Genomic DNA, 24,318 nt, shown 5'->3' with positions numbered 1-24,318 from the left:
TGATAGGATATGTAATAAAAATTTTTGATAGGATATGTAATTAAATTTAAATGATATTAACATACACAATATATTTTTAATATTAATGTCTATTTTATTTTTTTTATTTTTTTTAAATGATGTTTTCTACTCATATGTTTTTTTTATCATGTGTATTTTTAATAGCAAAAACTTTAAATTACTGATAACAAAATTTTCATTGTGGGATCAATAATTTTAGTAATTGATAATTTAAAAAAATTTATCAATGTTAGTTCAAAAATTTTTATCAAAAAAAATTATTCAAAGTAAATTTTGAAACTAAAATATTTATTTATTCAATATGGTTTATAGTTTAATTTAGAATGATATATATACATATATATTTTAAATCTTAATGATTAATTAAATTAGACTTTTACTTATATGATTTTGTAATCATTTGTATTTTTTCATAACAAAAATTTTAAACCATGGATCGCAAAATTTGAATGTGAGACTTTTAACAGTTTTAGTAATTTATAGTCATTTTTTAAAATTCAAAATATAAAATATACAGAAAAATCTTAATTTTTATAATATGGTTATTTTGTTTTTTAAAAAAATTATTTTAATAGTTTTAAATTAAACAAATTTGATAGAAGATAATTTTTTTTTATCAGATCTTTATTATTCAAAATCATTAATTGTCATATATATTTTATCCACATTAGGCAATTCCGTAATCTTTATTTAAAGAAATAATAAATGACATTAATAATGAATTTATGATTAGTTTAATAAAAAGCTTATTATATAATTAGATGGACCAACCTATTTCTCTAATAATTCTAAGAATCATCATAGTGATGACATGTGACTACAAAAAGAAGTTGTAATGTTTCACAAATAATATATAGGGGATATTCATGATAAAAAAATAGCTTTCTTAAAAAATTTAACAATATTTAAATATTTCCTTATCATATTTTTAAAAATATTTTCTTATAATATTTTATTTTAGCTCATACCTTGCTTCGGTGAGTTTTTTTTTACCAATGTTCTCCTCATGTGAAGATGTATATAAATTCTAAGCCAAAAAAAATTATGAAAATAGAATATATTCACAAAATTTTAAGGGGAGTTATTAGTTTTTGTATCTTAATAAATTTAGAAATCTTACTTGGATTTGCAAATCTTTGGAAAATCCAAAGATTTTAAAGTAGACAAGTTGATTTTAGAATAAATCAGATGGACTTCAAAATCAAATCAATGGATTATTGTAAATAAATGGATTTATAACAATTGTAGTTTATGATCGTCATTAAATATTTTAAAAACATGTATTTTTCTTTTTCCTCTTTCATATATCATATGTTATGTTATTCTCATAACATATAGAATCTATCCACATAGTTGTTGTTGTGGTTGCTCTAGGTTGATATTACATGCTCTCTTTACTGATTTTAGATTACAAGAACTTTTCATCGTTATTGTTTTCTTCAAAAATAAAATCTTCTTCGTTGTCAATTTTTTTTTTTTGAAAGTTCTTTGTAAAAAAAACAGAAGTGGAAACATATGATATGAAAATGGTGATTATAGAAATAGCGGATATCGAAGTTGGTTTGGCTGAATATGAGTGGTGATTATAGAATGGGGGAAAACACGAATAATACAGTCCAACCAAATAACAAGGTTTAACTCAATTTTTTTCCTTTGAATTTTGATCTGAAAAACATTTATAAATCTATTAAATCTAATTTCAAATCAAATCCCTAAACAAATCATTGCTATTGAATAACACATTTTTAAAATCCATTTTAAAATCATAGAACCAATAACATTAGATTTACATATGAATTTTAAAATTATAGAACCATTAACACTGAATTTAGTTTGAATTTCTAAATCTATTGAAATACAAAAACCAATAAAGATAAAGCTAGAATTATACATGAAGAATACACACAGGTTTTGAAACTTGATATATATAGAGTAATCATGGCTTTGGCTTGAAGTTTCATCAAGAGACGCTATTCAATAGACAATCACAAGTATTATTGACATATCATGAAGTTTTTGAAAGTAACTTGAATACAAACATTTACGAGTGTACAACTTTTGAGCAATTTTACTGTGACTCTTGTTCGTGTGAACACTTGTGTAATAAATATTATATAGATTGTACACAAAGGCAGTGAAAAATATTGTTATAGAGATTCAAACAAATAAGAATATATATTTTCTCACATGTTTATATATCGGTTCGGTTTATGTAAAGCCTCTTTCACTAGGTCAAATCTTGTAACTGCCCAGTCCACCGGTATAAATGGCTTCGGACTTGAAACCAAAAAGTTGTCGGAATTGCCCCGAGAAAACTTCAACTATTTGCTTTAGGTCTTGTTTTAGAGAATGCAAAAACAACTATGATGTTTGATGTTTCAGATGTCTTCTTCAAAGGTTTTCCAAATACTAAATATAGGAATTCAAAGTATTAATCAACATATAATTGATGTAAAGGATATTATGAATATGAATGGTGAACCGAACCTGACACTGAGACGAGATCATGTTTCATATCACAATAATAATCTGCTAAACTATCAGTTGTATCCAAATTAATCATGGGGATTTTTGAGAAAAGGTACATACAAAGAAGGGAAGATCATTAGTCCTAAAGATGTAGCTCTGAAGTTTTTCATTCCAAGATGAAATCATGAAAACGAAGACTTCGGTGTATGATACAAAACCTAAGAACAGAGAAAGCATAAAACATCAGCATGAGAGAGTAACAAAGATGCCAAAGTTCTCGGTCTGGTGATGAATGGTACCTGACTTTCAACACTTATATCAGCTATAGGTGCTTAAGCCTTAGTCACCGGAGCCAGGGGATCAGAACATATCGGAACATGAGTTACACACATCTTCGACCAAGTCAAGGAAGAGAGGCGATAAGGAGCCAGATCCTAGGTGGATCAGTAGGCAACACTTCATCTCGCCCCATCAATGGTCAACATGAACCTCCCTCCCAAGCTCCTCCAAGGTACTACAACATACTCATCATCTTTCTTTTTTTAATAAATGTTAAATTTGATTCAAAAGAAAATATACTTTTTACGACTCATGCTACTTGTTCTTTAACTTTGTCAGAAAGAGAAATACAAAAGTAGAAATTTGATCAAATATAGTTTAAGCTTGGACAGCTCCAATCCATGTTTGATATGCACCTCGCAAAACTCTAGCGTGGTGGTCCCTTCGTAATGACATCAGTCTGTTTCGGACCGCCTTGTCAATGAACTTGATGATGGTTCCCTACGAGGACGGAGTCTCACCATGCTTACGAGCGTTCCTCTCCCTCCATAGCGTGTGAATTGCAGCTTGGAAGGCGTAACGAGCAATAAAGAGTGTCTCTCGGTCATCCCCCGACTGAGACAGAAACTCCACTATGGTAGACCAGTCTGTAGAAAAGTAGGCTCTATACAGATTCTGAACCAGTTTCCTCCACACCATTGAAGTGTAAGAACATGAGAAAAAAAGATGGTCTTTGGTTTCCAAGTGCTGATTGCAGAGGACACGGCTACCATCAATACCAACGTTCCAGGCCGCCATACGATCACCAGTTGTTAAACGGTTCCGTAATGCAAGCCAAGTACATAACCGAAATTTAGGTGTTGCTTGGTTGAACCAGAGTGCTTTGATTAGTATTTATTGAGTATATTATCACAAATTAAAATGATTACTTTGGTGTATATTATCTTTCTTTACAAAGCGACATATCGTCCTTGTGGTTCCTCTCCGTATGACACTGCATGAGCTTGATATTTACACTCTTTTCGAGTGTTCGAATGGTTTGTTATTTTCTTGACGAACTTGGTCCATTCTGGAAATAGAACTCAGGCCCACCAACTAACATACGTAGACGACTCGCTTTATTTATACGACGATGATCAAAGATTCGCTACCAATGGAGCCTCATGATCATCATGTAATCAATTTACAAAAATAGTTAGTAATACATAAACTTCTTTTTTCTTTTAAACTAGTAATACATAAACTTTAAGAGTAAAATTATAAAAGCAGAAAAGAAGCAAAAAAATTTATAATCTTTCTTTCACGTTTCATTAAACTCAAACCACCGAAAAAAGAATCTCAGGGAATTATTGTTCAATTCTTGATTACAACATTGAAGCTTAAAAAATTAACAAAAAGAATAATATAAAATTATAGCTAAATATTTATACATAATAGATCTTTAGGAACCAGTTTGGAGAACAAAATATAACACAACACAATTTGAAGAATATATAGGGAAAATGCATACAGCAATATATGCCAGTCTCCTCATCACCGGAAACTATAATATGTCTATTTATTGTTTCAATATACAAAACACAAGAGGATAGATATGATGGACTGATTGATAAAGTCAAAACATATTAAATTCGGTGCTATATATACAAGTTGGGTTCATAGACAGTCGTTTAAGTCGTCGTCCACTTGGAGAGACAACTTTCTTCATATTATACACCCACGGTTGAGTATATAATATGTCCTATGGTAATTAAGTACATATTAGTATAACCAAATAATCCAGCTAACCATAGAGACGTCAAAGTTAACTGCGATACAACTTTTTAAAGTCACAACATGCTAAATACTTTAGTTTGTAATTAATGACTCCGGCAATATTTAACGAAAGAAAAAAAAAATTGTAACTAATTGGTTAAGCCGTGTGTTAATGCGTATGGTTTTGAACTTTTGATTGAAGAAGTCGCTGTAGACCGTGAGAGAAGAAACGGAGATATTCAAACTTTATAACAAGACACTATATATTATATGAATCGTCAACGCTTTTATATATATCTTCTCTCTTTCATCATTCCATACATAGCCCATTGAAGCCTTTCCTCATTCCTCTCAAGATCAAGAAATATGGCAGTAAGTTGGAAAACTCTTTTGTATCACATAGTTCTCGATTAGGGCTGACATAATTTATTGGTTTCTTGCACATCAAGTTTGATCTTCTAAGTTAGTCTAAAACTAATTAAAAACCATTAGTCCAACATTTAAATGATTGATTGCAGAACCGTGCGCACGTTCCAAAGTTTGGGGACTGGAACAACCAATCTCAACCATTCACAGCCGTCTTCGACAACGCTAGGACGAACAAACGAGCTGACTTGTACGAGTCTCTAGAGAACTCTGACATCAAAACTCAAGCAAAACCTCCTCCACAACAACCTGCTCCTATAATTCCAAAACCGGTTAGAGCGCCACCACCAACCGAGACAAACAAAGTCAGAGCTCCTCCTGCCGATCAGCTCTACGGAGCTAGAGGCGGACTATACGGAGGTTATGGAGGTGGAGGCGGATCTGGAAACCAGCGGCAGCCTCAAGCTCCTCCTCGGCCACCACAGACACAGCCTAAACCAAATGTTAGAGGCGGCAACAACGGAAGGGTATGACATATACTATACCTCGATTGTTTGCTAGCATTTACACATTATTATAAGAATTTTTTTAAAAAAATATATCGAATACATACAATTTCTGAAGAGTCACGTTTGATAATAAAATTAATGAACTAGTTGGCTTATTAGAATTATGCATGTATGTTAGGGAGGGACGACGATTCCACCATTTCCAGGATCAGTGGGCTCAGGGGATCAGAACATGAGTTACACACACATTTTCGACCAAGTCAAGGAAGAGAGGCGAGATGCCAGATCCAACGGTGGATCAGTAGGTAATACTCCATCTCGCCCCATCAACGATCAATGGTCACATGAATCTACTGCTCCAGGCTCCTTCAAGGTACTACACATAATCATCCGACTTTTTTTTTTTTGGTAAACACATAATCATCCAACTTATTAATTAATATAATATTGTATATTTTGCTAAAAGAAATAAATTAATATATATATTGTATATTAATACCAAAGATGATTTCTTTGGTGTATATTATTTTACATATAATGTTTGTTTATAATATGAAATGGGATGCGCAGTTTTGTTGCTTCTCATGGGGACGAAAGGGAAGCAGCTATTGAAGACAGTGAACGTACATATTGTATCAACTCACGACATTTTCCCTCTTTTTCATTTTCTTGTGTGTTCTTTTTGGTTTCTTTCTATTTGTAACAAGGAGAGTGATTTATGTTGTTAACAACGTTGGAGCCAATCACTATTAAAACATAACTTATTTAAATTCATTTCTCAAATTAATATAGTAGCTAGCTAGTGTGATTGTGTTTGTGTAGTTTGCCTTTGATTATCGAATCTCACCAAAACATTTGCCTATGAAAAGAAATGTGCAGCCGAGCTTCACTATATATAATGCATGATAAAGAAACGTTTTATTTTCAAAAATTGTTGAACAGAAACACAGTATTTAGATATTTCTTCACAATATGCATATGCAAACATTTTATTTACTAGGGGTTTATACGCATTGCACAAGGAAAAGGCTTTTTATCAATAAAATTCCTCAGTAAAAGCCCAACACGGGCCTGGTCATAAATGTGGGTAATCTAGTAAACTAAGTTTGAGTCGTAGTTAAATTAAAAGAAGAGTCAAACCGAAACAATAACAGTACAAGTGTTGCATGTAAAAATCAAGAGCAAAACTAAAGTACAAACCTTTTTTTTTTTTTCTTCTTTTGGTTTTAAAATTGAGAACGCGACCAATACAAAAAGGCTGTACTGTTATCATTCATATCTCATATCCAAAACCACTGATTCAGTGTGATCCCTTTCGTTTCTCTCTGCACACTTCATCGTCTCGAGATTAAAGGTACAACCTTTTTCAAATTTCCTCCATCGATCTTATGCTTCTCTGTTTCCGGATCTGTCAATTGCTTTCTCTATCTTTGTTGCTTGTGTTTTAATTTCTTGTGGGTTTCTTTAACCGCTTCTTGAATTATGCTCTCCTATACTGAATGTGACAAAAGCTTTGATCTTTTTGTTATTGAAGACAGTCTTTTGCTTCTGAAGCTGAGAGAACGGGACCGTGAGGTGGTTTAAGTATGAGTTCTCGGAGTGAGAGGGTAGTTACCAGAAGCTCAAGAAGGTCACAACAGGTGAACAATGTGAATGAGACACAAAGTGAGCAACCAAGAGCTGGACAAACTCCAATTGTGTCTGGTCCACCGACAATTGATGTTGATGCCATTGAGGATGATGATGATGTTGTTGAGTCAACTGCTTCTGCTTTTGATCGAGTATCCTCTCTTCTTCTTGTTCTTGTTCGCACTCTTACAGTACATGTATGTGTGTAAATGTAATTGACTCTGTCTTATTCTTGTTTCCAGGCTAAAAGACACAAGTCCGGAGGCTCACAGCGAGGAGGACCCTTACTAGTTGATGTAGAGTCAGGTGTGGTTCTCAAAACGGTTATCACTTGTGGTATCATCAAAAGTGTTTCCTTTGTTCACTTTGGTTAGTGTATTATGAGTGCAGGTGGTACCACTAGACTAAGCAAGAACCGCACAAAGCGTCAGTCTGATCAAGCTAATGTTGGGCTTAACAATCCGGTAAGATGTTTTTTTTTGTCTGCTTTATTAGGACTTTAGGCTCACCGAGTTTGTCAATGTCTTGTTCAGAGGAAGTCTAAGACCGTAGCTCCTCCTGTTGAGGAACCAAAGTTCAACTGCCCAATTTGCATGTGTCCATTCACCGAGGAGGTCTCAACAAAGTGTGGTCATATCTTCTGCAAAAAATGCATAAAGCTTGCGGTGTCAGTTCAAGCTAAATGCCCTACGTGTAGAAAAAGGGTCATTGCTAAAGACCTCATTCGAGTCTTCCTTCCAACCACCAGATGAGTGATCCACAGAAACATCACTAGTAAGTAAGTAAGTCTTGTGGTCGATCTTTATTTTCAACAAGAATCCTTCAGTGTTCTGATTTTGTTTATGTCCCCACTTTCTTTGCAGGGTTTGAAATGGTCTAACTCTATCGGCGCCTACCCTTGAGAAGACTGATGTGGGAACAGTGAAGAACATGTTTGTTCATGAGTTATCCTTTTGTAATGTGAATACCGTTCTGCTTAGTGAGAGAAACGTTTAGGAACCAATGAAGAAATCTTTAGATGTATATCATCAGTATCTTGTTAATCTGAGCGACTCTTTATTGTTGAGATACATGGTTGAATCTTAAGAAAGCATTCTGCATCGGTGCGCTATTACAGTCTCACCTTATAATTGTATTAGGTACATCTGTTAGATCAGTATAAGCTAGTAAGAGCTAGAAGGCAGTGAATGGCATATCCATATTGGTCCACAGTTTACTCTCAACATATATAACTTATAAGTTTGTTCTTAAGGTGTCATTCTCATATAAAACATGATAGCAAAAACAAAAGTTTTTTTTTTTTGAACTAATACAAGAATGCAAGACTGTATGTTTTTCTATTGGTAACGTCTCTCTTCAATATGCCTGCACAAGAGTTGAAATCAAATTAGTAGTACAAGACATCAAAAGTTTTGGCTCTTTTCTCTTGGTCTCAGAACATCCATCTCTGGGAAGAAGGGCTAGCAGCTCTAGGTCTAGGCACCGGTTTGAAAACCGGTTTCTCCGAACTATTATTCCTTTTCTTCATGATTGATGACACCGTTGGGCTGTAATAGTCATTACTCCTCTGAGAGGTTGCTCCTCCTTGTGAATGCATCTTATTATTCCCATGGACAAAGCTTCTTTGCTTCTCCAGCATTGCTCTTCTACCGCTCAAACTCTTCTGAGGCGTTCCCCATCTGCCGGAGGAGCTCACACAGCTTTGGCTCCTTCCAACACAGCTTTTCGCTGGAGGTGTTGGATAGTTTCGGCTCTCGGCTGTCTCTGCAGAGTACATTGTTGTCTCTTCCTCGCTGCTGTATCCATGATTGTGGTGATATACATAGTGAGCTGCTTCTGGTGGTGGTGAGCTTGAGATGACCTCGCTGAGAGCGCCGTTCACTGAGCCTGTTGAAGCAATCTGCGCGTCTGATCCCTCGGAGGCTATCTCAGCCTCTTCCACCATATGGTTACTACTCTGTGGTGGATAGTTGAGCTGAGGAAGATAGGTTGGGACTTTAGGTACACGTGGCGGGAAGTTGATATCCAAAAGATGGACTTGACCACCACCAGAGTCCTTTCTTAAAGGGCTTGAAGTTAGCTTTGGCGATTCATATATCTCAGGGGTTGGGATGCCTTGTGCATGAGTTGTAGAAGTAGTTAACTTTCTTGAGGTTTCTTCTTCTTTTTCCTCCTTGTCTCCCTCAGTTTGATCTCTAGCGTTAGATGAAGATGGTGTTCCCACATCAGCAGCAGAGTCAGTTGGCTTGAAGACAGGGCGCATGGTGAAAGAAGCACAAGAACGCTCACTCTTCTGACCAGAAGACATTAACCTAATGAGAGGCAGCTTAGGTTTACTCGTATGCTCATCCAAACTACCTTCCCAATGCTGATTCAGCCAGTCACAGATCACAGGCATTGGTATACCAAACTGCATCATCAGCGTCTTGTTGTTATCTTTCTTCAATGATGATGAGGAAGATGTAGAAGTTGAGGCTGGTGATGTAGCTAGCTTCCTCGGATCACAGATCATGAATGCGAGATTCCCTTGAACATCAAACCCAGCTGATCCAGGACTCCATATCATTTCATCAGTAGATAGTTTGATGAGACTGTCTGTAGCTACCACTAGCTTCCCCTCACCAATCTTGAGCTCGTTCTGAGCAGCGTAGCCTAAAAGGTACACTACACTTCCTAACTCCAGGTTTGGTTTAGAACATGTCTTCAGGTAATGTGGCTGTTGTTGGGTTTGACTCTGAGAGTTTGAGTCTCCACCATCAACAAGGTCTACTCCAACTATGGTCAGATCAATAACCGAACTTGTGATGAAAAACCTGCAAGTAGCATCAAGTAAACCATTGGCCAAAGTTACTATATTTAGATAATAGATCAAGAATCATTATCATATAAACATGATTACAGTATACTATAAAGGTTTCACCTTTATTTCAAAATATGAATTGCATTTTTAGATTATCAATGAACAAATGCACTAAAACTTACTATAGTTTAGATAATAGATCAAGATTCATAATCATATAAACATAACTACAGTATAAAGGTTTCACCTTCATTTCAAAAATATGAAATGCATTTTTAGATAATCAATGAACAAATGCAGAGAAACATTCTTCAATAATTAACCACAAGGTGAAGCTAAAAGTTGCTAAATTTAGACATGAGATCCAGAATCATTACCATATAGACATAACTATACAGTATAAAGGTTTCACCTTTATTTCAAAATATGAATTAGAGCCATTTTTATATAATCAGTGAACAAATGCAGAGAAACTTGCAAGGATTCTTCAATAATTAACCACAAGGTGAAGCTAAAAGTTACCAAATTTAGACATGAGATCCAGAATCATACCATATAGGCATAACTATACAGTATAAAGGTTCCACCTTTATTTCAAAAATATGAATTAGAGCCATTTTTAATCGCATTGGTTTAAAAAGTTTAACCGGATCGTGCAACCGACAATACAGGAGACAAAGAGAGTGGTGTGGGGACCTGTGAGGGAAGAGAGCGGCGGCGACGCCGTTCTGGAGGCGGACCTCGGCGGTTTCGGTGGCGGAGACGGAAGGGAGATTAAGGTGAGTGGTGAGGAGTAGATTCCGATGAATGAGGAATCCTGTTCCGGAAGTAACAGTACCGTTTGGTCCGGAGACGGAGATTCGAGCCATCGCCGGAGCTTTGCCGGAGAAAATCGAACCTTTCATCTTCTCGCTTTTGCTTACTCCTTTGCAGAAGCACCAAGAGTCCAATATCACTCTCATTCTCTCTCTATGGCTCTTGATTCTGCAGATTCTGCTCTGAGATGGGTTTGTGTCGGATCTGGAAATTTTAGGAGAGAAGTGTGAAATGGTGGTAATAATGGGATTATGGGGACATAACACATGTATGTGGCTGTCTCTGTTTAGGGCTGTAAAAACATCAACTTTGGTCTTTTTGATGAAAGACCAAAAGAAGAGAAGAGGAGGAAACTCAAAGACACAAGTGTGTGAGAGAAACACGAGACGGGGGAATCGTGAAATGAGTAAAGAGATGAGCTTCTTTAAGCTGGACTTGTTCTCTTACCACTTTTTTTATTTTTCTTCTAATTTTCTTTTTGTTAATTTGTATAAAAAAATTGGAGAAAATGTTTTTTTTTGGGGGTTCAAGTGTGCACTTTGTGAGAAGAAGCAAACAGAGGAAAAGTCTGGTGTGACAGGTTGGTCTTGGAGGATCTTGTTCCATGTGATGAACATGGATGGACCTTTTGCTTATTATGATTAGTCAATTTTAATAACAAGTAATTGGTTTCACAACTTACATGTAAACAAGACACGTAATTTACAACTTAATGTTCAAACTATTTGTAAATTTTTAAGATTACCCCTTTTTATAGGTTTACAACTTAAACTTACAACTTATTTTAACTTCAATTGGTGACAACATTTTATGAACAAAATAATGGTGAAATTTTTATTTCTTAGTTTTGATACTGATTATGTTATTTTTTTTTTTTGTCAAATTACAGTCACATAGGTCCCATTCTATTCTTCTCATTTTCTCAACGATGAAAAAATATAATTCTTCTTCCAATTTTGATGGGGAATAAATTGAACCTAAATTCCTATATTTCTATTTTTTCATTTTCTCAACTGAATTTTATTTATTATTTTATTCATTTTTCTGTTCAATTAAGTCACCAATTGAAGCTTTGACTATAGTCATTTTTAAAAGTTCACAACATTTTTTTTGTTCAAAAACAAAATTTACAACTGAAATTTGCAAAATATTTTTTTTTTCTATCAAAATACTTATAACTTGAACTTAACGGAGCCATAAGGCCCATAACAATGTCTCACAAAGCCTTTTTACTGAGGGCTCGCTAAACCACAAGGGTGTAATAGTCATTTCACCTAAAGAAGCTTCGATGACACTGGATAAGCTAAACCAATTATCCAAACAGATCATTTCCAGTTCCAGAAACTACCACGATTCGCAAACCCTAATTCAAATCAAATTCACCGGAGACTTTCACACGCGCCATGGCTTCCGCCGTAGGAGGAGGCAGCGACGTAGAGGTCGGATTCGCGAAGCTCCAAGGCGAGGATTTCGAGTACTACATGCAATCATACTCCATCATGCTCGGCCGCAACTCCAAGAAATCCACCGTCGACGTCGACCTGTCCTCCCTCGGCGGCGGGATGAACATCTCCCGCAACCACGCGCGGATCTTCTACGACTTCACGCGGCGCCGGTTCTCCCTCGAGGTCCTGGGGAAGAACGGGTGCTTCGTCGAAGGCGTCCTGCACCTCCCCGGGAACCCTAACGTGAAGCTAGACTCGCAGGATCTGTTGCAGATTGGGGATAAGGAGTTTTACTTTCTGTTGCCGGTTCGGAGTATCCTGGGCGGGCCGTTGGGGCCCAGGCATCATGTCTCTGGTGGAGTTGTTGTTCCGTACCAGAGTTATCATTCGGGTGGGGGGTCCGGGTCGGGTAAGAAGAGTGGGAGGAGTAGAGAGTTTTATGAGGATGATGAGGAGGAGGAGGAGGATGATGAGGAGGTTGTTAGAGGGAGTGGGAAGAAGATGAGGAGAGATGAATATGCTTCCACTGGTAAAAAAACTAAAATCGTTTATGTTAAAGTTTGAATCTTTATTAGCTTAATGCTTACGTGGCGCTCGGCGTTTGATTAGATAAAGTTGTTAGAAGTTGGTTTTGGATGATAGTGACACCAGGGTGTTTGTATCTGCTTTGATGTGTGCAGAGAAGAAGAGAGAGGGGAGAGCGAAGATAGATCGTGAAGCTGACGATCAGCAAGTTTTGCTTCTGGAGGAGAAGGATGTTGTGTCATCTGTTGCAACTGTGCTCTCTGATTTGTGTGGTCCTGGGGATTGGATGCCTATGGAAAAACTTCACTCCGTGGTTAGTTCTTACTACCTATTTGCCTGTCTTTTTTCGTACAGAACATAGCACGAGTTTTCTACTGTCGGAAAACACCAATTTTCTTTCATGTTATTAGATCTATATCTATCCTTATTAATACTAGCTTCGTATTGGTCTGGCTATATTATTGGTTGTATTAATCCGTCGAAGCCAAGCTTGTATAGTCTCCATGTAGGTTTGTGAAGCCTTAGTGTGGGTCTAGGTTCTTACCAGTCTTCCAACGTAATCGCTTTGCGAACTTCTGTACGACCCTTAGAAAGTATAAAGATATTACCCTATAGTTCGTTGCAGAGTTTCATCCTGTTTTCATAAACCAAACGTCTTTGTGATTCAGTATTATGCTAATGCATCGCTTGATCTGTTGTGACAGATATTGAAGAAGTATGGAAACATATGGCATCACAGTCGAGTAAGAAGGTACCTGGCGCAAGAAGACTGGGCAATCCCCGAAGCAAATGGTAAACCATGGTACGGGTTGTTGATGCTGCTGAGAAAATACCCGGAGCATTTCGTAATCAACACTAGATCCAAAGGAAGAGTTACGCTAGAATTTGTATCCCTCGTCTCCCTACTCTCATGAAAAACTGTAATCATTCACCAACATGAATGATTGTACTTGTTCTACTAGTGGTGGATTATCGTTATAATATCTTTTGATTGTCTCCCACGAACTGAGTGTATAAACGGGGTCGCTTAAGCTTTTCTATCTTATCTTCTTCACATTATCTTGACATTGAAGTTAAAAGTTAAAACCCCCTGAGATTTTTTCTCTTCACCTTTAATTCGGGCATATCAGAAAAAGAACGACGTTTAAAATGGAAACAAGGTTATATGGGCCGGACAAGGCCCATAGATAGTGGCCCAAACTAGTTCAAGAAGATGGTCAAGAGCCGACAATATAAAATGGTTGAACGTGGGGATCTTTAGGGATACCGTCATTTCATTTGCAGCCACCTGAGTTAGAAGTTACCAGAGATTTGATCGAAAAGATGATTTACGATGTCAACTCCGTTCTCTTCAAATCCTTCCTGAGCTCGAAGTTCTCTACCGACAAAAGGTACAAACACTTTTCTCTCTTTCTTTTGTCTGATCCAAAAAGAATGTGATGTGCAATTTTTTTGTTTCTAGGATCTGGAGATGTTAAATATTAGCTATGTCTTTTTCTAGCTATGTCAATTTACTGATGTTATTGAACTCATCGTGTGTTTGTAAACTAGGAGAGGCGAGGACAAGCCAAGAGAACAGAAGCCCAAAGCCAGCGACAACAAGCCTGTGATGAATGAATAAGATTTATCCTTTGTTTTGTAACCTTTTTATGTTCTGAAAACATTTTCAGTTTCAATGGTTCATCTTTAGTTGTTACGCTTTTGATCGTATCCTGTTTCCTATATGTCAAAAGACAAATTGAAGAAAATCCAATTCACCAAAGGAAAAAGAACTTTCCAGTTCAAAATGCTTCAGACCAATGTTGTCACCACAAGAACCACGTAAACATTGCTAGTTTACTTTTTAGCCTACTCATAGAACAATAAGTCTTCTCAAGATAATATCATTACAACCAGTTTTGATTACGTAGCTAGAGGTTTAGTTTTGATTGTGTTCTTCTGATGAATCCTGATGCTTCCTTTGTCTTTCCTGGAACTTTATATATTCCTCTATTACTTGCTCATAGTCCCCAAGAATGATCAACTTTTATTCCTTCCCTTTCCTCTTCAAGTAAAGCTCTGTTCCTCAAATAACTCTTCCTGCCAGTCCCCAAAATCATGAGCTTCTGTTCCTCTCAATTGCTCTCTTTTTTTTATCTGTTTTGATGATGTTGTCTTCCTCGTTCATGAATCTTTCTCTGTTCCCGGAATAACCTGATTCTCAAGCAAACAAAATAGTTGCTACCTGTTGTACCCAACAGTTACTTCTATCGATAAGATTTATACCAGTACTAACTAAATCAATCCAACAGTTGTGGAATTGTTGCTACAATAGATAAAAATTGAATCCCAAGAGTTAGTCCAAGTCCAGAGTTACTGTCACAGTTCTTGAAGTTTTTTCTACACAAGTTTTACTGTTTGTTTCCAACTACAATACCACCACTTTCAGTTGGTTGGGCCTATGTGGCAAATAACTTGCTAGTCTGGCCCAATATTATTTGGGCTATATGGCAAAAAACATTATGGGCCTTCAGTTAGAAATCCACTGAAGCACAAACCCCGCCGTTAGTAACTTTTACATTCTGCTCTGATCCTCATGCACTCTCCATCGCACCTCTTTGCTTCCCTATTCTCGTATGTTCTTTATTTTTATATGCCCTGCTATCGGTTCATCTATTCAGCCTCGGTAGAAACACATTCTAAAGATCCAACAAGGACCATGTAATGTCAAAGAAAATACAAAGGAGAGATTAATTGCTTACGATATTTATGTTACGTGATAGTGGACATGTTGGTTTCGGTTACTTAAACATATGATTAACTATCAAGTCTGTAAATCTCAGATTATCAATAAGCGTTTACCATTTGTTCTTAGTTCGTTTCTATTACCATTGGTTAAAAAACAGCGTGGAATAGCAAGTCTACCACGTGAAACACGTGAAACATGCATCTGGCACGTGAACCCTAAAGCCTGCTGGCGCTAACGTTGTTTGAACGGAAACTGTCGATAAACTAGTAAAGAGAAATAGACGAGTTTTCGTCGGTGGGTCAAGACAAAGACGCGTTTTATTAGATCAAGGAGTTGACACGAAATTACAAAAGGAGAAAAGGAATGATCGGAATTAGTCCGGCGAAAGCTAGTTCGTCGGACCGTACAAGTCGGCGAGATGATAAGATATGAAACCCTAGATCTAGCCGAAAGTGAGTGTAGTAATTTGCGGATCCCCTCATCGTTGCCTCTCCTCCTCCTTTTATAAACGGTCTCCTGTTGACCTAATTCGCTTTGACCTAACGGGCTTTTTCGACGATTGGGCCGAGATGTCGGGCCGCTGAACCGAGTCGTCGGGCCGCTGACTTACGGTCATTCGCTCTGTCGGCTAAAAGTAGTCTGAAGTCGAGCTGACTACTGGTTCGCGAGTCGACGAACCGAGCTCACCTGTCTTAATCATGTGTCAGGACAATTATCATGTGGGTCTTTTGGGAGGGTTAGGCCCATACCAACAAAGGTGTAGCTACATATTCTTCTCCTACGCGAATCTCGAGCACGAGATTGACTCTGATTTAGACTCGTCTACTGCTAAGAAAGGTCCCACACTATCTTGATCTCCAAACGAATTACACTGTAATCTCCTTTGAAAATCATCACCGTGGAGGGACCTACGCGAGAGCTAGTTGGGGCAAGTGACATACAGACAAACTAATTTTCATTAATTTTACTAGAGATTGAAGAGAACTCAAATAATTTAATCGCTAATGCCCATGCGTATTTGGTTAAAAACTTTGTTATCTTATATGGTGTCAGCCTCTGGTAAAAACTATTCTTAAAAAAATCTGGTTTTTGATCAAAAAAAAAAAAAAAATCTGGTTTGTGGATTGTGGTAGGTAAGAGTAATATACCCACTACTTTCTCATTTTAAACTATTCTACCCAATTTCTATAGACAATAATACAAATTTTGGCTGTTGAGCATTTTTTAGTTTGATTTGTTCCCAAACTTACCAATGCCATCAACTGTGTAGTAAAAATTTGAAGTTGTTTATTTGTTGTTTTCTCTCACTACAAGAATAATGCTCAGTGCCGACAGCAATATTGATCGGAAGTTGGTCGGTAATGACGTTTCCCAACTATTTCCCGACAATCAAATTGTAGTCGGAGTTCGGGTGTCGGAAACCTCCCTTTCTCGGAAATAAATCGGTAAATTCCGATGATAAATGTTGTCGGAAGTCTTTTTCGGAAAGTGATCGGAACATTCCGACGAACATTCAAAATATATACCCGATAAATTTCCGACAATTTAATATTTTTCTCTAAAAATAAAAATAATTAAATGCAAAAAAAACTAATAATATTAAAATTATAAAATATGTATTACATATTTACATATAAACAATTACGTTTATAATTGTATAAACATTATAATACAAATACAAATAGAACAGTCGAATACGATGCCGGTGTAGAGTGGATTCCGGCTACAAGGAGTTACAGCAGTGACAGGGAAGGAGTTGTATTTGGTAGTGAAGAAATTGTGGGGGCGGCGGTGGCAATGGCGGGGCCTTCGGCAAGGAGTAACGGCGGTGGCGGTGTAAGGAAATACGGCGGTGGAGATGCAAGGAGTTACGACGGTGGATGTGTAAGGAGTCACGGCGTGGCGGTACAAGGAGCTAAGGTGGTGGTGGTTTTTGAAAAGAGTCACAGATCTAAAAGAAAAAAGAAAAGATTGAGGAAAGGAGAAGAGGAAAGGGAAAGAAAAGATCTTATCTTTCGCAAAGATCTGTTGAGAATAAATGGTAAAGGAGAAAGATTTAGAGAATGTACAACCCAAAAACCCATTATGGCTATCATAACTAATTTTTAATAGTAATTGTGTGCTAAGAGATTTGGCTAAGAGACGACAGAATTTAATATCTTCCAATGCTAGTTTTTTTAATTAAAGATTCTTAGAAATTAAAAATTAATAAACTTTTTTTAAAAAAATTAATTCTTAAATAAAACATATTAAGAGATAATATTTTAAACATTGATTTGTAAATAAAACATGAAACAAAAATTATTCAAATAAAGTGGAATAATATGAGAGAAGCATCACAGCTCAGCAGAATATCATCACTGGGCGTCCACTTCCTTCGTTCCCGACACTCACCAACATCCTCCGAAACTGGAGTTGGAACTTGAGATGAACCAAAGGAAATACTTTGTTGACTATTAAGTAGTCCAACAAAGTTTGATGACTGTGTAAACGGATTGTAATCCATTTCCGTTGATCAAAGAAGAGAGAAGATAAAAGAACAGAAGCAACGAATTGAAAAGAGAAGAAAAGAGGAGAAAGGGGAAGAGTTTAATAGAAGAAAGAGGAGGATTAACGCATTGATCACAACCACCATCTATATCTATTAAACCAAGTTGACATATTCCTAACATATTCATCACACTACACCATCTCTATCTATCAACCCTTAACATCAATTCATTAACTACACAAAACCATCAATTTATTACCTAAACACAATGCAAACCTAACCAAAGCATTTATCACCGAGGAGTCAATTCATTTCAATGCTTTACCTAACAATTACCTAAGACAATGCTTTACTCTATTGGACAGAAAGATAAATGTTTACCTCTATCAACAAGAGTACGCCTTTGGTCTGGCGAACCTGGATCATGCGTCTTCATCCATCCATCTCCCGACTCAAAGACATAAAGAAACAAAAAAAAAATTAGAAAATGAAAGAACAAAATGGATCATGGATAATTAGAAGATTCAAAGACATAACCAAATGAACAAAGTATTACCGTTTCATACGCCTGAGCAACAGACGCCGTTTATCTTCGTCTTGAACCTGGATCGTGCGTCTTGATCCATCCATGTACCGACTGAAACACATAAACAAATTAAAAAACAAATCAACAACCAAAACAAAGATTAAGACATGCTTAATTTAAGACAGAATCAAGTGAAAAGATTTTTACCTTTTGATCAACAACCAAAACAAAGATTAACACTCGGCGGCGTTTATCTGCGTCTCTGAGAGCCACCAATTGTCAGATCGTCGCTTTCCTTCGTCGACGAGACCCACCGTTTGAGACATCGCCGTATCGCCGAGGAGAGCCACCAACTCAAGCTCTCCATCCAAATCACCGTCATCCTTCCTCGAGCAGAGCCATCGATAGAGACGTCGTATTTTTCCTTTCTCGATGAGAGGAGACGTCGCCGAGGAGTCGACGAGAGAAGAGCCACTGAGAGCCAGAGGAATCGCCCTTCTCGTCGTCGAGACGGTTTCTGAAAAGAAAGAAGATGAAACGAAGACGCGTCTCCACCGTTGCCCTTTCCAATTATTGTGTGACACTTGCCCGTAACATACGGTATCATAGCGCCCCTAATTAAGGAACGTGGCTTCGGATTTTGTCTTTTTTTTTTTCTTTTAATCACGTTTAAGCGTTAAATACGTACTTAAGAGACAGCGTTGAACGTGCTCTTAGATAGAGGAGAAGAGGAGATATGTATTTATTAGATATATAAATGTTATCGAGAAATATGCATTCAAAAGCTGTGAACCACATATTATATATTATTATAAAATTATAAATATTAGTTAGTGGAGTTTACATATTATATATACGTATTATCAACTGTATATTTAATACTCTATATATACAAAACAAAACTCCCGACGATGCTTGTCATTGGAACGAAATCTACTTTAATACTGACAATTTCCCGATGATATCTGCGATAAAAAGCCGAGAAATCTCATTTGTGGGTTTAACCCGAGGAATTACCGATAATTTTAACGAGACGTTTCCGACAATTCTTTTTTGTCGGAGAAATCCTATAAGTTTCCGATGAACTTCATCATTTATCGCTATTATCTCGCTAAACCATCGGAGTTATTCCGAGAAAAAGGGCCATCGGAATTTTTCGTTGGAGTCTATAACGTTTTATTGTAGTGTCTGTATGTTATCTTCTTTAACGATATACAAGTATCGTGATCCAATCAATGACAAAATAAGAAGATAATATAATTTTAAGGATCTCGCCATGTTATAAAACCATCAAACATATACAAACAAGTTGGTGCAGCACCGAACAATCCAAAGATACGAAAACAGAACAAATGTTACTGCGAACATCTAGGTCTTAACCTCGGATAAAGGTTGGTTTTGTTTCGTGTGTTAACATAGTGAATAACACGAATTCTACCAACATCGTTACAGAGATAACATATATGTCCTTATAATATTTCTGATTAGAAACCGTGAGGAACTTTGGACCATGGTCCTCATAAGACTTGGCTACCCTCAAACTCTCTTTCACATTGGACAGCGTTCATGGAATGGCTAGCTATGAAGCTCAGCTTCTGCCCTCCGACTCTCAATCTACATACTGCTCAAACCACGATATGTAAATTATGATGGGAGAGGAACAACAGGCTACACAATGGAATCTCCACCACTCCACAGGCGCTATTCAACGTGATTGACCGGCAAATAAGAGACGCAATCCTTGCCAAGAAGTCTATAGGAAAAAATTCAGCAACCTTGTGCAAGCTTGGCTGAGACACGACTGAGTGCTACTTTGTTTTAGCTATCTCATTTCATAAGCTCCTTCTTGGCTTTTTTAGCTTTTGTTGGTAAGAAACATGTACAGCTTTTAGTTTCAACTTTTGTATCGTACAAAATGACTCATTTTCTATGAAATTCACATACTTATAAAATTACAAGAGAAATTCTTTATGATATTCATTTTTTTAAGTGTTTGTCACAAAAATAGCCCACAATAAAGAAAATGATCAAAATAAGTTTTATTAAAAGGTAAAAATGTATTTTGGGTTTTACCCTAAAATAAGTTTTACCCTAGGGTTAACTAATCTACACTTAGAGTTTAGAGTTAAGTGGTAAAGTTTTAGAGATAGAGTTACAAATTTAAAAAATAAAAAATTAAAATTAAAATTTTCAAAATAAAAAAGGCTATTTTGGTCATTTTCTTTCTTGAAGATTATTTTTGTAACAAAAACTTAAAAAGAGATATTCGAGAGGATTGACGTACTTATAAACATATATATATATATATATTTCTGATTATGACCTAAAAATACGTCCGAACTGTATTTGTTTCTTTTTTTTTGTTTTCTTAAACAATAAAAACTACTGTGAAAACTCGTGGCCTTAGTATATGCAAAACTTTTACACGTAAACTAAAATTAGATTAGAAAAGAGAAGCGATATCTAAGAATTTAAATATACATGCAAAGTTTATCATAACTCATAAGTTTTAGAGTGATGTAGGTCAAAAACTCTAAAGCTAATACTTTAACAAAAAAAAAAAAAAGAAACTCTAAAGCTTCTGAGATAGATACTCACTTAAGAAAATATTATGCTAAAAACTTAATGTATTGTTTATCAAATAGTTACGGTGATATCAAACAATAAGTAAAAGGGGATATGAGCTCCATTGAGCCTATCCACGTCAGCTTCAAAAATCAACCAATGAAAAACTTGGTTTTTGCCACGCCACACCGATTTTGGGCAGTACTGTTGGGCTGTTGTTTTTTTATCCGTGAAGTGAATTATTTGGTCCAAAAGCTCAGTCCAAGAGAAACCTTAGAACGTGAGGCTGGGTCGATGATTTCCTTCGACATCTCCACTTCTAAGTGGATCGTCTATCTCCTAGATCCATAGTTTCCTCTTCTTCAATAGATCGTTGATCTCCTAGCTTCGCCGTTTCCACTTCTTCAACGGATCGTCGATCAATCGACACACTACTCCATCTCTGTTCAATGAATCCTCCGAAAATCTCATTTATTGCTTCCTTTCGCCTTCATCCCTCTATGTTTCTTTATATCTCTATTATTCTTCTCAGATTTATTACACAGAAAAATATTCTCTCGATCGATGAATTCCAACAGAAAATCCCCTGTTTCCGGCGATCTTATCTCGAAGAAACCAAACGGAAAGGACAAGTGGTGACGATTATCAGTTCGATTAGCTGAAAATTCACGAGCATAAAAGGTTTCTACAAGCAGACAACAAAGAAAGGGATCTCCAAGTCAAAGCCTTCTTCTCGGAAAGCCCCTCCCAAACACGCGGCGACCCAAGTTTCTGATGCTACGCAGCGGGAGATGTTGATTTCGCACGACTCCCTCGATGTCAACGGTACCGTTTACTTCTTTCTGTTTACATTTGCATATTCGTAGAGTTTGCTTCCCTCCATCGAATTTTTCATGGGATCAGATGCCTCAAAGTTGTCACTAGCCAAGCTTTTGCCTCAGCAGGTCGTCGCCGTCTTGCTTGCGTGGCTGACCAACGTCGCCGCGAAGCTATCCATGGTTGGTTCCAGTTTCGATCGGAAGCATTTGAAAAGCTAATAAAAGTTTACCACATTCACAGTTTCAAATACAATATTTCTCTCTGATATTTTCATCCCCATGACCTTTGCTTGATTTCTCTTTATTTGCTTCTCCGGTAACAACAAAAGGTAAAGGGGCGAGAAGAAGGCGCATACGACATACCACCATGTAAGACTTTTAATTTTGTGTAGATACGTACAATTTTAAGACTTGATTAATTTAATCTAAGTTTTTTTTTCTCTTTTTGTTATCAGTCTCTCTACTATAGGAGAAGCACGCGCAAGAGCCTGGCAAGTGGCAACTCCACCAGTAGCAGTAATTTGCTTTTCTCGGCTTATATCTTTTTTTTCTTCTTTTTTATAAATATGTGTTTCGTTATGTATAGATTCAAATGTCGTTGGTCAGATTTTTTTTCAATTCAGAGGGAAGATTTGGTATGTTTTTCTTTCTGAGGATTTTGTAGATCGGACAAGGGATGTACATTAGTGTGTTCGGTGCACGAGAGCCTGAAACAGGAAGAATACTGGCTTTGAAGAAGGCTAGGTTTGACAATTTTGAGGCAGATAGTGTTAGGTCCATCAAAAGACAGATTGTGATACTTAGGAGACTTAATCAATGTTTTCTCTTAAATCAAAAGCTAATTGTAGGACTTAGCATTTGGGTATTTCGAGCATATATAAAGGTATAGGTCTTAAGAAAGAATGGGCAAGTTAAATGTTTTATGAGTCATGGTATTCTTGCATGAATAAGGTACGTTCTCATATGTATTCACACCAATCCTTGGCTTTTTTTTTTCTTGATTAGAAACCGACGGAATTACATTTTTGGTCAGGGGTTCGAAGAGATACATGCAAGATGTAAATGCTTGTGTGCTAAACTAAAAGTAGACGCATTAGCACGTGCCAGGAAAGAGTTTGTGCATAAAAGTAACGGGTTTGTTCTTTGCAGAAGTCTAATAAAGTGGAGAAAGATCATGAAAGGAGCTACATTTGGTGGCTGATGGTCAAAAGGGTTTTGTAAATTTGGTATCATTTTGGTTGGGGAAAAGAAACATGAGGCAATGTAAGTTTATATTATGATATGAACTCCAAAGTTATTGTATGTTATTCTTACACCCAACAACTTCAAAAGCACAAGAGAAGTGAATAAGTGATGTACTACTATGAAAACCTTCTGTAATTGTAACTCAATAATAACAATGAAGGTAAATAATAATTTTCTTTTGGTTACAACACAGGACCACAACAAACATGTCTTATTGCCAAAAATTTACAACAATGATATTATTTTATTTGTTACATGATTGGCCTACAACTGTCTTTGGGGTTTTTCTAAAGAAATATCTACACACATATTAGTTAGCGCCATAGCTGCGATATAAGAGGCGTAAAATTGTGAATTTGTAACAAAACTAAAGAACTATTTATATAATAAAGCTAAAATATAAATTATATTTAATTTTATGTAGGTGTATAGACGAATGATCTTAAAAAGTATTCAAAGAACCTATCTATACCAATAAAACCTTTTGATAAATAATGCAGTGGCGATGTCGGTTAAGGCCAACTATTTAAAAAGAAAAATATCTAGACTACATATTTCAAATATATCTATATGTGATATGACATTTTACAAATTACAATACTTTTAACAGTTTATGTACATTGTTAAAGCATAACAGGAGTACTAAGATGTAAAACATATATCTATTTTTTTAGTTTGGTTTGATTTGATCCACGAAAGACGATAAATTGTGAAAGAAGTGGACAGTGGAAAGAAAAAAACTTGAATCTATCGAAACTATTTTCAGAATGTTCTCTATCTTTGAAAATGACCTCTTTTCAGTACCAATAAAACAAGTGAGATTATTATACAATAGGTAAGAACGAGAAAATAATTGAAGTCTATGCCAGCATCTGGCCTTTTGAGATTTTCTTATTTATACTAACGCAATATGTCACAAGCTTTTATATGTTATAGGCGTGTAATAAATATTCTTTCTGTGGTTTTGCCTCTTTGTTTGGTACTTACCATTCTCTGTATTTCTCATTCATATCTAATTCTTATATCTCAATTTTCTTTTCTTTTACATGATAATAATAGGGAAAATATTAATCACACCATAAGATTAAAATATCATTACATTCTCGGGCAAGAGTTTTTGATAGAGTGTATTTTGCGCTGCTCAAAGCATAGAAACGACCTCTTACTATTTTAGTTATCAAAAATGCCCTAACCATGTATCAAAAACTTTCTGGTTGAATTAATAAGAAGATAAAAACATTTAGTTTATTAGTTGTGGAATCAGAAGATAAAGAAAAAAAATAATATATATCTATTTATTGAAAATAAAAAATTAAATTTCCAGAAGTCAG

General features: G+C 36.1%; 6 protein-coding genes and 1 long non-coding RNA gene across 17 annotated transcripts; 5 read left to right on the top strand and 2 right to left on the bottom strand.

The window, feature by feature from the left end:
- Positions 1–4,697: 4,697 nt before the first annotated feature.
- Positions 4,698–6,334, top strand: LOC106409674 (RPM1-interacting protein 4-like). The gene is made up of 4 exons (XM_013850257.3): positions 4,698–4,896; positions 5,043–5,417; positions 5,578–5,772; positions 5,970–6,334. Exons 1-4 carry the CDS (start codon positions 4,891–4,893, stop codon positions 6,009–6,011), a joined length of 618 nt encoding a protein of 205 aa, XP_013705711.1. The 5' UTR covers positions 4,698–4,890; the 3' UTR covers positions 6,012–6,334.
- Positions 6,335–6,553: 219 nt separating this feature from the next.
- On the top strand, positions 6,554–8,139 carry LOC106410811 (E3 ubiquitin-protein ligase RNF4). Of its 5 annotated transcripts, none has more exons than XM_013851424.3 (6): positions 6,554–6,753; positions 6,934–7,180; positions 7,271–7,334; positions 7,419–7,492; positions 7,562–7,802; positions 7,892–8,139. In XM_013851424.3, the coding sequence occupies exons 2-5, from the start codon at positions 6,986–6,988 to the stop codon at positions 7,778–7,780; spliced, it is 552 nt and encodes a 183-aa protein (XP_013706878.1). In that variant the 5' UTR covers positions 6,554–6,753; positions 6,934–6,985; the 3' UTR covers positions 7,781–7,802; positions 7,892–8,139. The 5 variants fall into 5 exon arrangements, with proteins under 5 accessions (XP_013706878.1, XP_013706876.1, XP_013706877.1 ...); XM_013851422.2 differs by having other exon boundaries at positions 7,562–7,806; XM_013851423.3 differs by having other exon boundaries at positions 7,562–7,810.
- Positions 8,140–8,229: 90 nt separating this feature from the next.
- On the bottom strand, positions 8,230–11,193 carry LOC106410810. The gene is made up of 2 exons (XM_013851421.3): positions 10,525–11,193; positions 8,230–9,841 (listed from the first exon to the last, which is right to left on the bottom strand). Exons 1-2 carry the CDS (start codon positions 10,788–10,790, stop codon positions 8,461–8,463), a joined length of 1,647 nt encoding a protein of 548 aa, XP_013706875.1. The 5' UTR covers positions 10,791–11,193; the 3' UTR covers positions 8,230–8,460.
- A 606-nt stretch (positions 11,194–11,799) lies between these two features.
- LOC106411536 (FHA domain-containing protein FHA2) lies at positions 11,800–13,673 on the top strand. The gene is made up of 3 exons (XM_013852320.3): positions 11,800–12,618; positions 12,770–12,927; positions 13,319–13,673. The coding sequence occupies exons 1-3, from the start codon at positions 12,048–12,050 to the stop codon at positions 13,526–13,528; spliced, it is 939 nt and encodes a 312-aa protein (XP_013707774.1). The 5' UTR covers positions 11,800–12,047; the 3' UTR covers positions 13,529–13,673.
- Positions 13,674–13,844: 171 nt separating this feature from the next.
- Positions 13,845–14,314, top strand: LOC106409056 (wound-induced basic protein). Its single transcript, XM_013849744.3, has 2 exons — positions 13,845–14,005; positions 14,166–14,314. The coding sequence occupies exons 1-2, from the start codon at positions 13,938–13,940 to the stop codon at positions 14,233–14,235; spliced, it is 138 nt and encodes a 45-aa protein (XP_013705198.1). The 5' UTR covers positions 13,845–13,937; the 3' UTR covers positions 14,236–14,314.
- A 2,607-nt stretch (positions 14,315–16,921) lies between these two features.
- On the bottom strand, positions 16,922–19,084 carry LOC111206523. The gene is made up of 4 exons (XR_002658798.2): positions 18,567–19,084; positions 18,390–18,470; positions 18,215–18,284; positions 16,922–17,293 (listed from the first exon to the last, which is right to left on the bottom strand). It is a non-coding gene; the product is annotated as an uncharacterized LOC111206523 (long non-coding RNA).
- A 1,886-nt stretch (positions 19,085–20,970) lies between these two features.
- Positions 20,971–23,175, top strand: LOC106407578. Of its 7 annotated transcripts, none has more exons than XR_007324343.1 (5): positions 20,971–21,749; positions 21,828–21,922; positions 22,072–22,111; positions 22,198–22,258; positions 22,748–23,175. XR_007324343.1 is itself a non-coding variant. In XM_013848451.3 (5 exons), the coding sequence occupies exons 1-5, from the start codon at positions 21,716–21,718 to the stop codon at positions 22,961–22,963; spliced, it is 261 nt and encodes an 86-aa protein (XP_013703905.1). In that variant the 5' UTR covers positions 20,982–21,715; the 3' UTR covers positions 22,964–23,175. The 7 variants fall into 7 exon arrangements, 3 of the variants coding, with proteins under 3 accessions (XP_013703905.1, XP_013703906.1, XP_013703904.1); XM_013848451.3 differs by having other exon boundaries at positions 20,982–21,749; positions 21,869–21,922; positions 22,892–23,175; XM_013848452.3 differs by having other exon boundaries at positions 20,983–21,749; positions 21,869–21,922.
- The last annotated feature ends 1,143 nt before the right edge of the window (positions 23,176–24,318 follow it).

This window comes from Brassica napus, chromosome C5, assembly GCF_020379485.1.
Source record: "Brassica napus cultivar Da-Ae chromosome C5, Da-Ae, whole genome shotgun sequence".
NCBI lineage: Eukaryota > Viridiplantae > Streptophyta > Magnoliopsida > Brassicales > Brassicaceae > Brassica > Brassica napus.
This window is presented reverse-complemented; position numbering and strand designations above follow the sequence as displayed.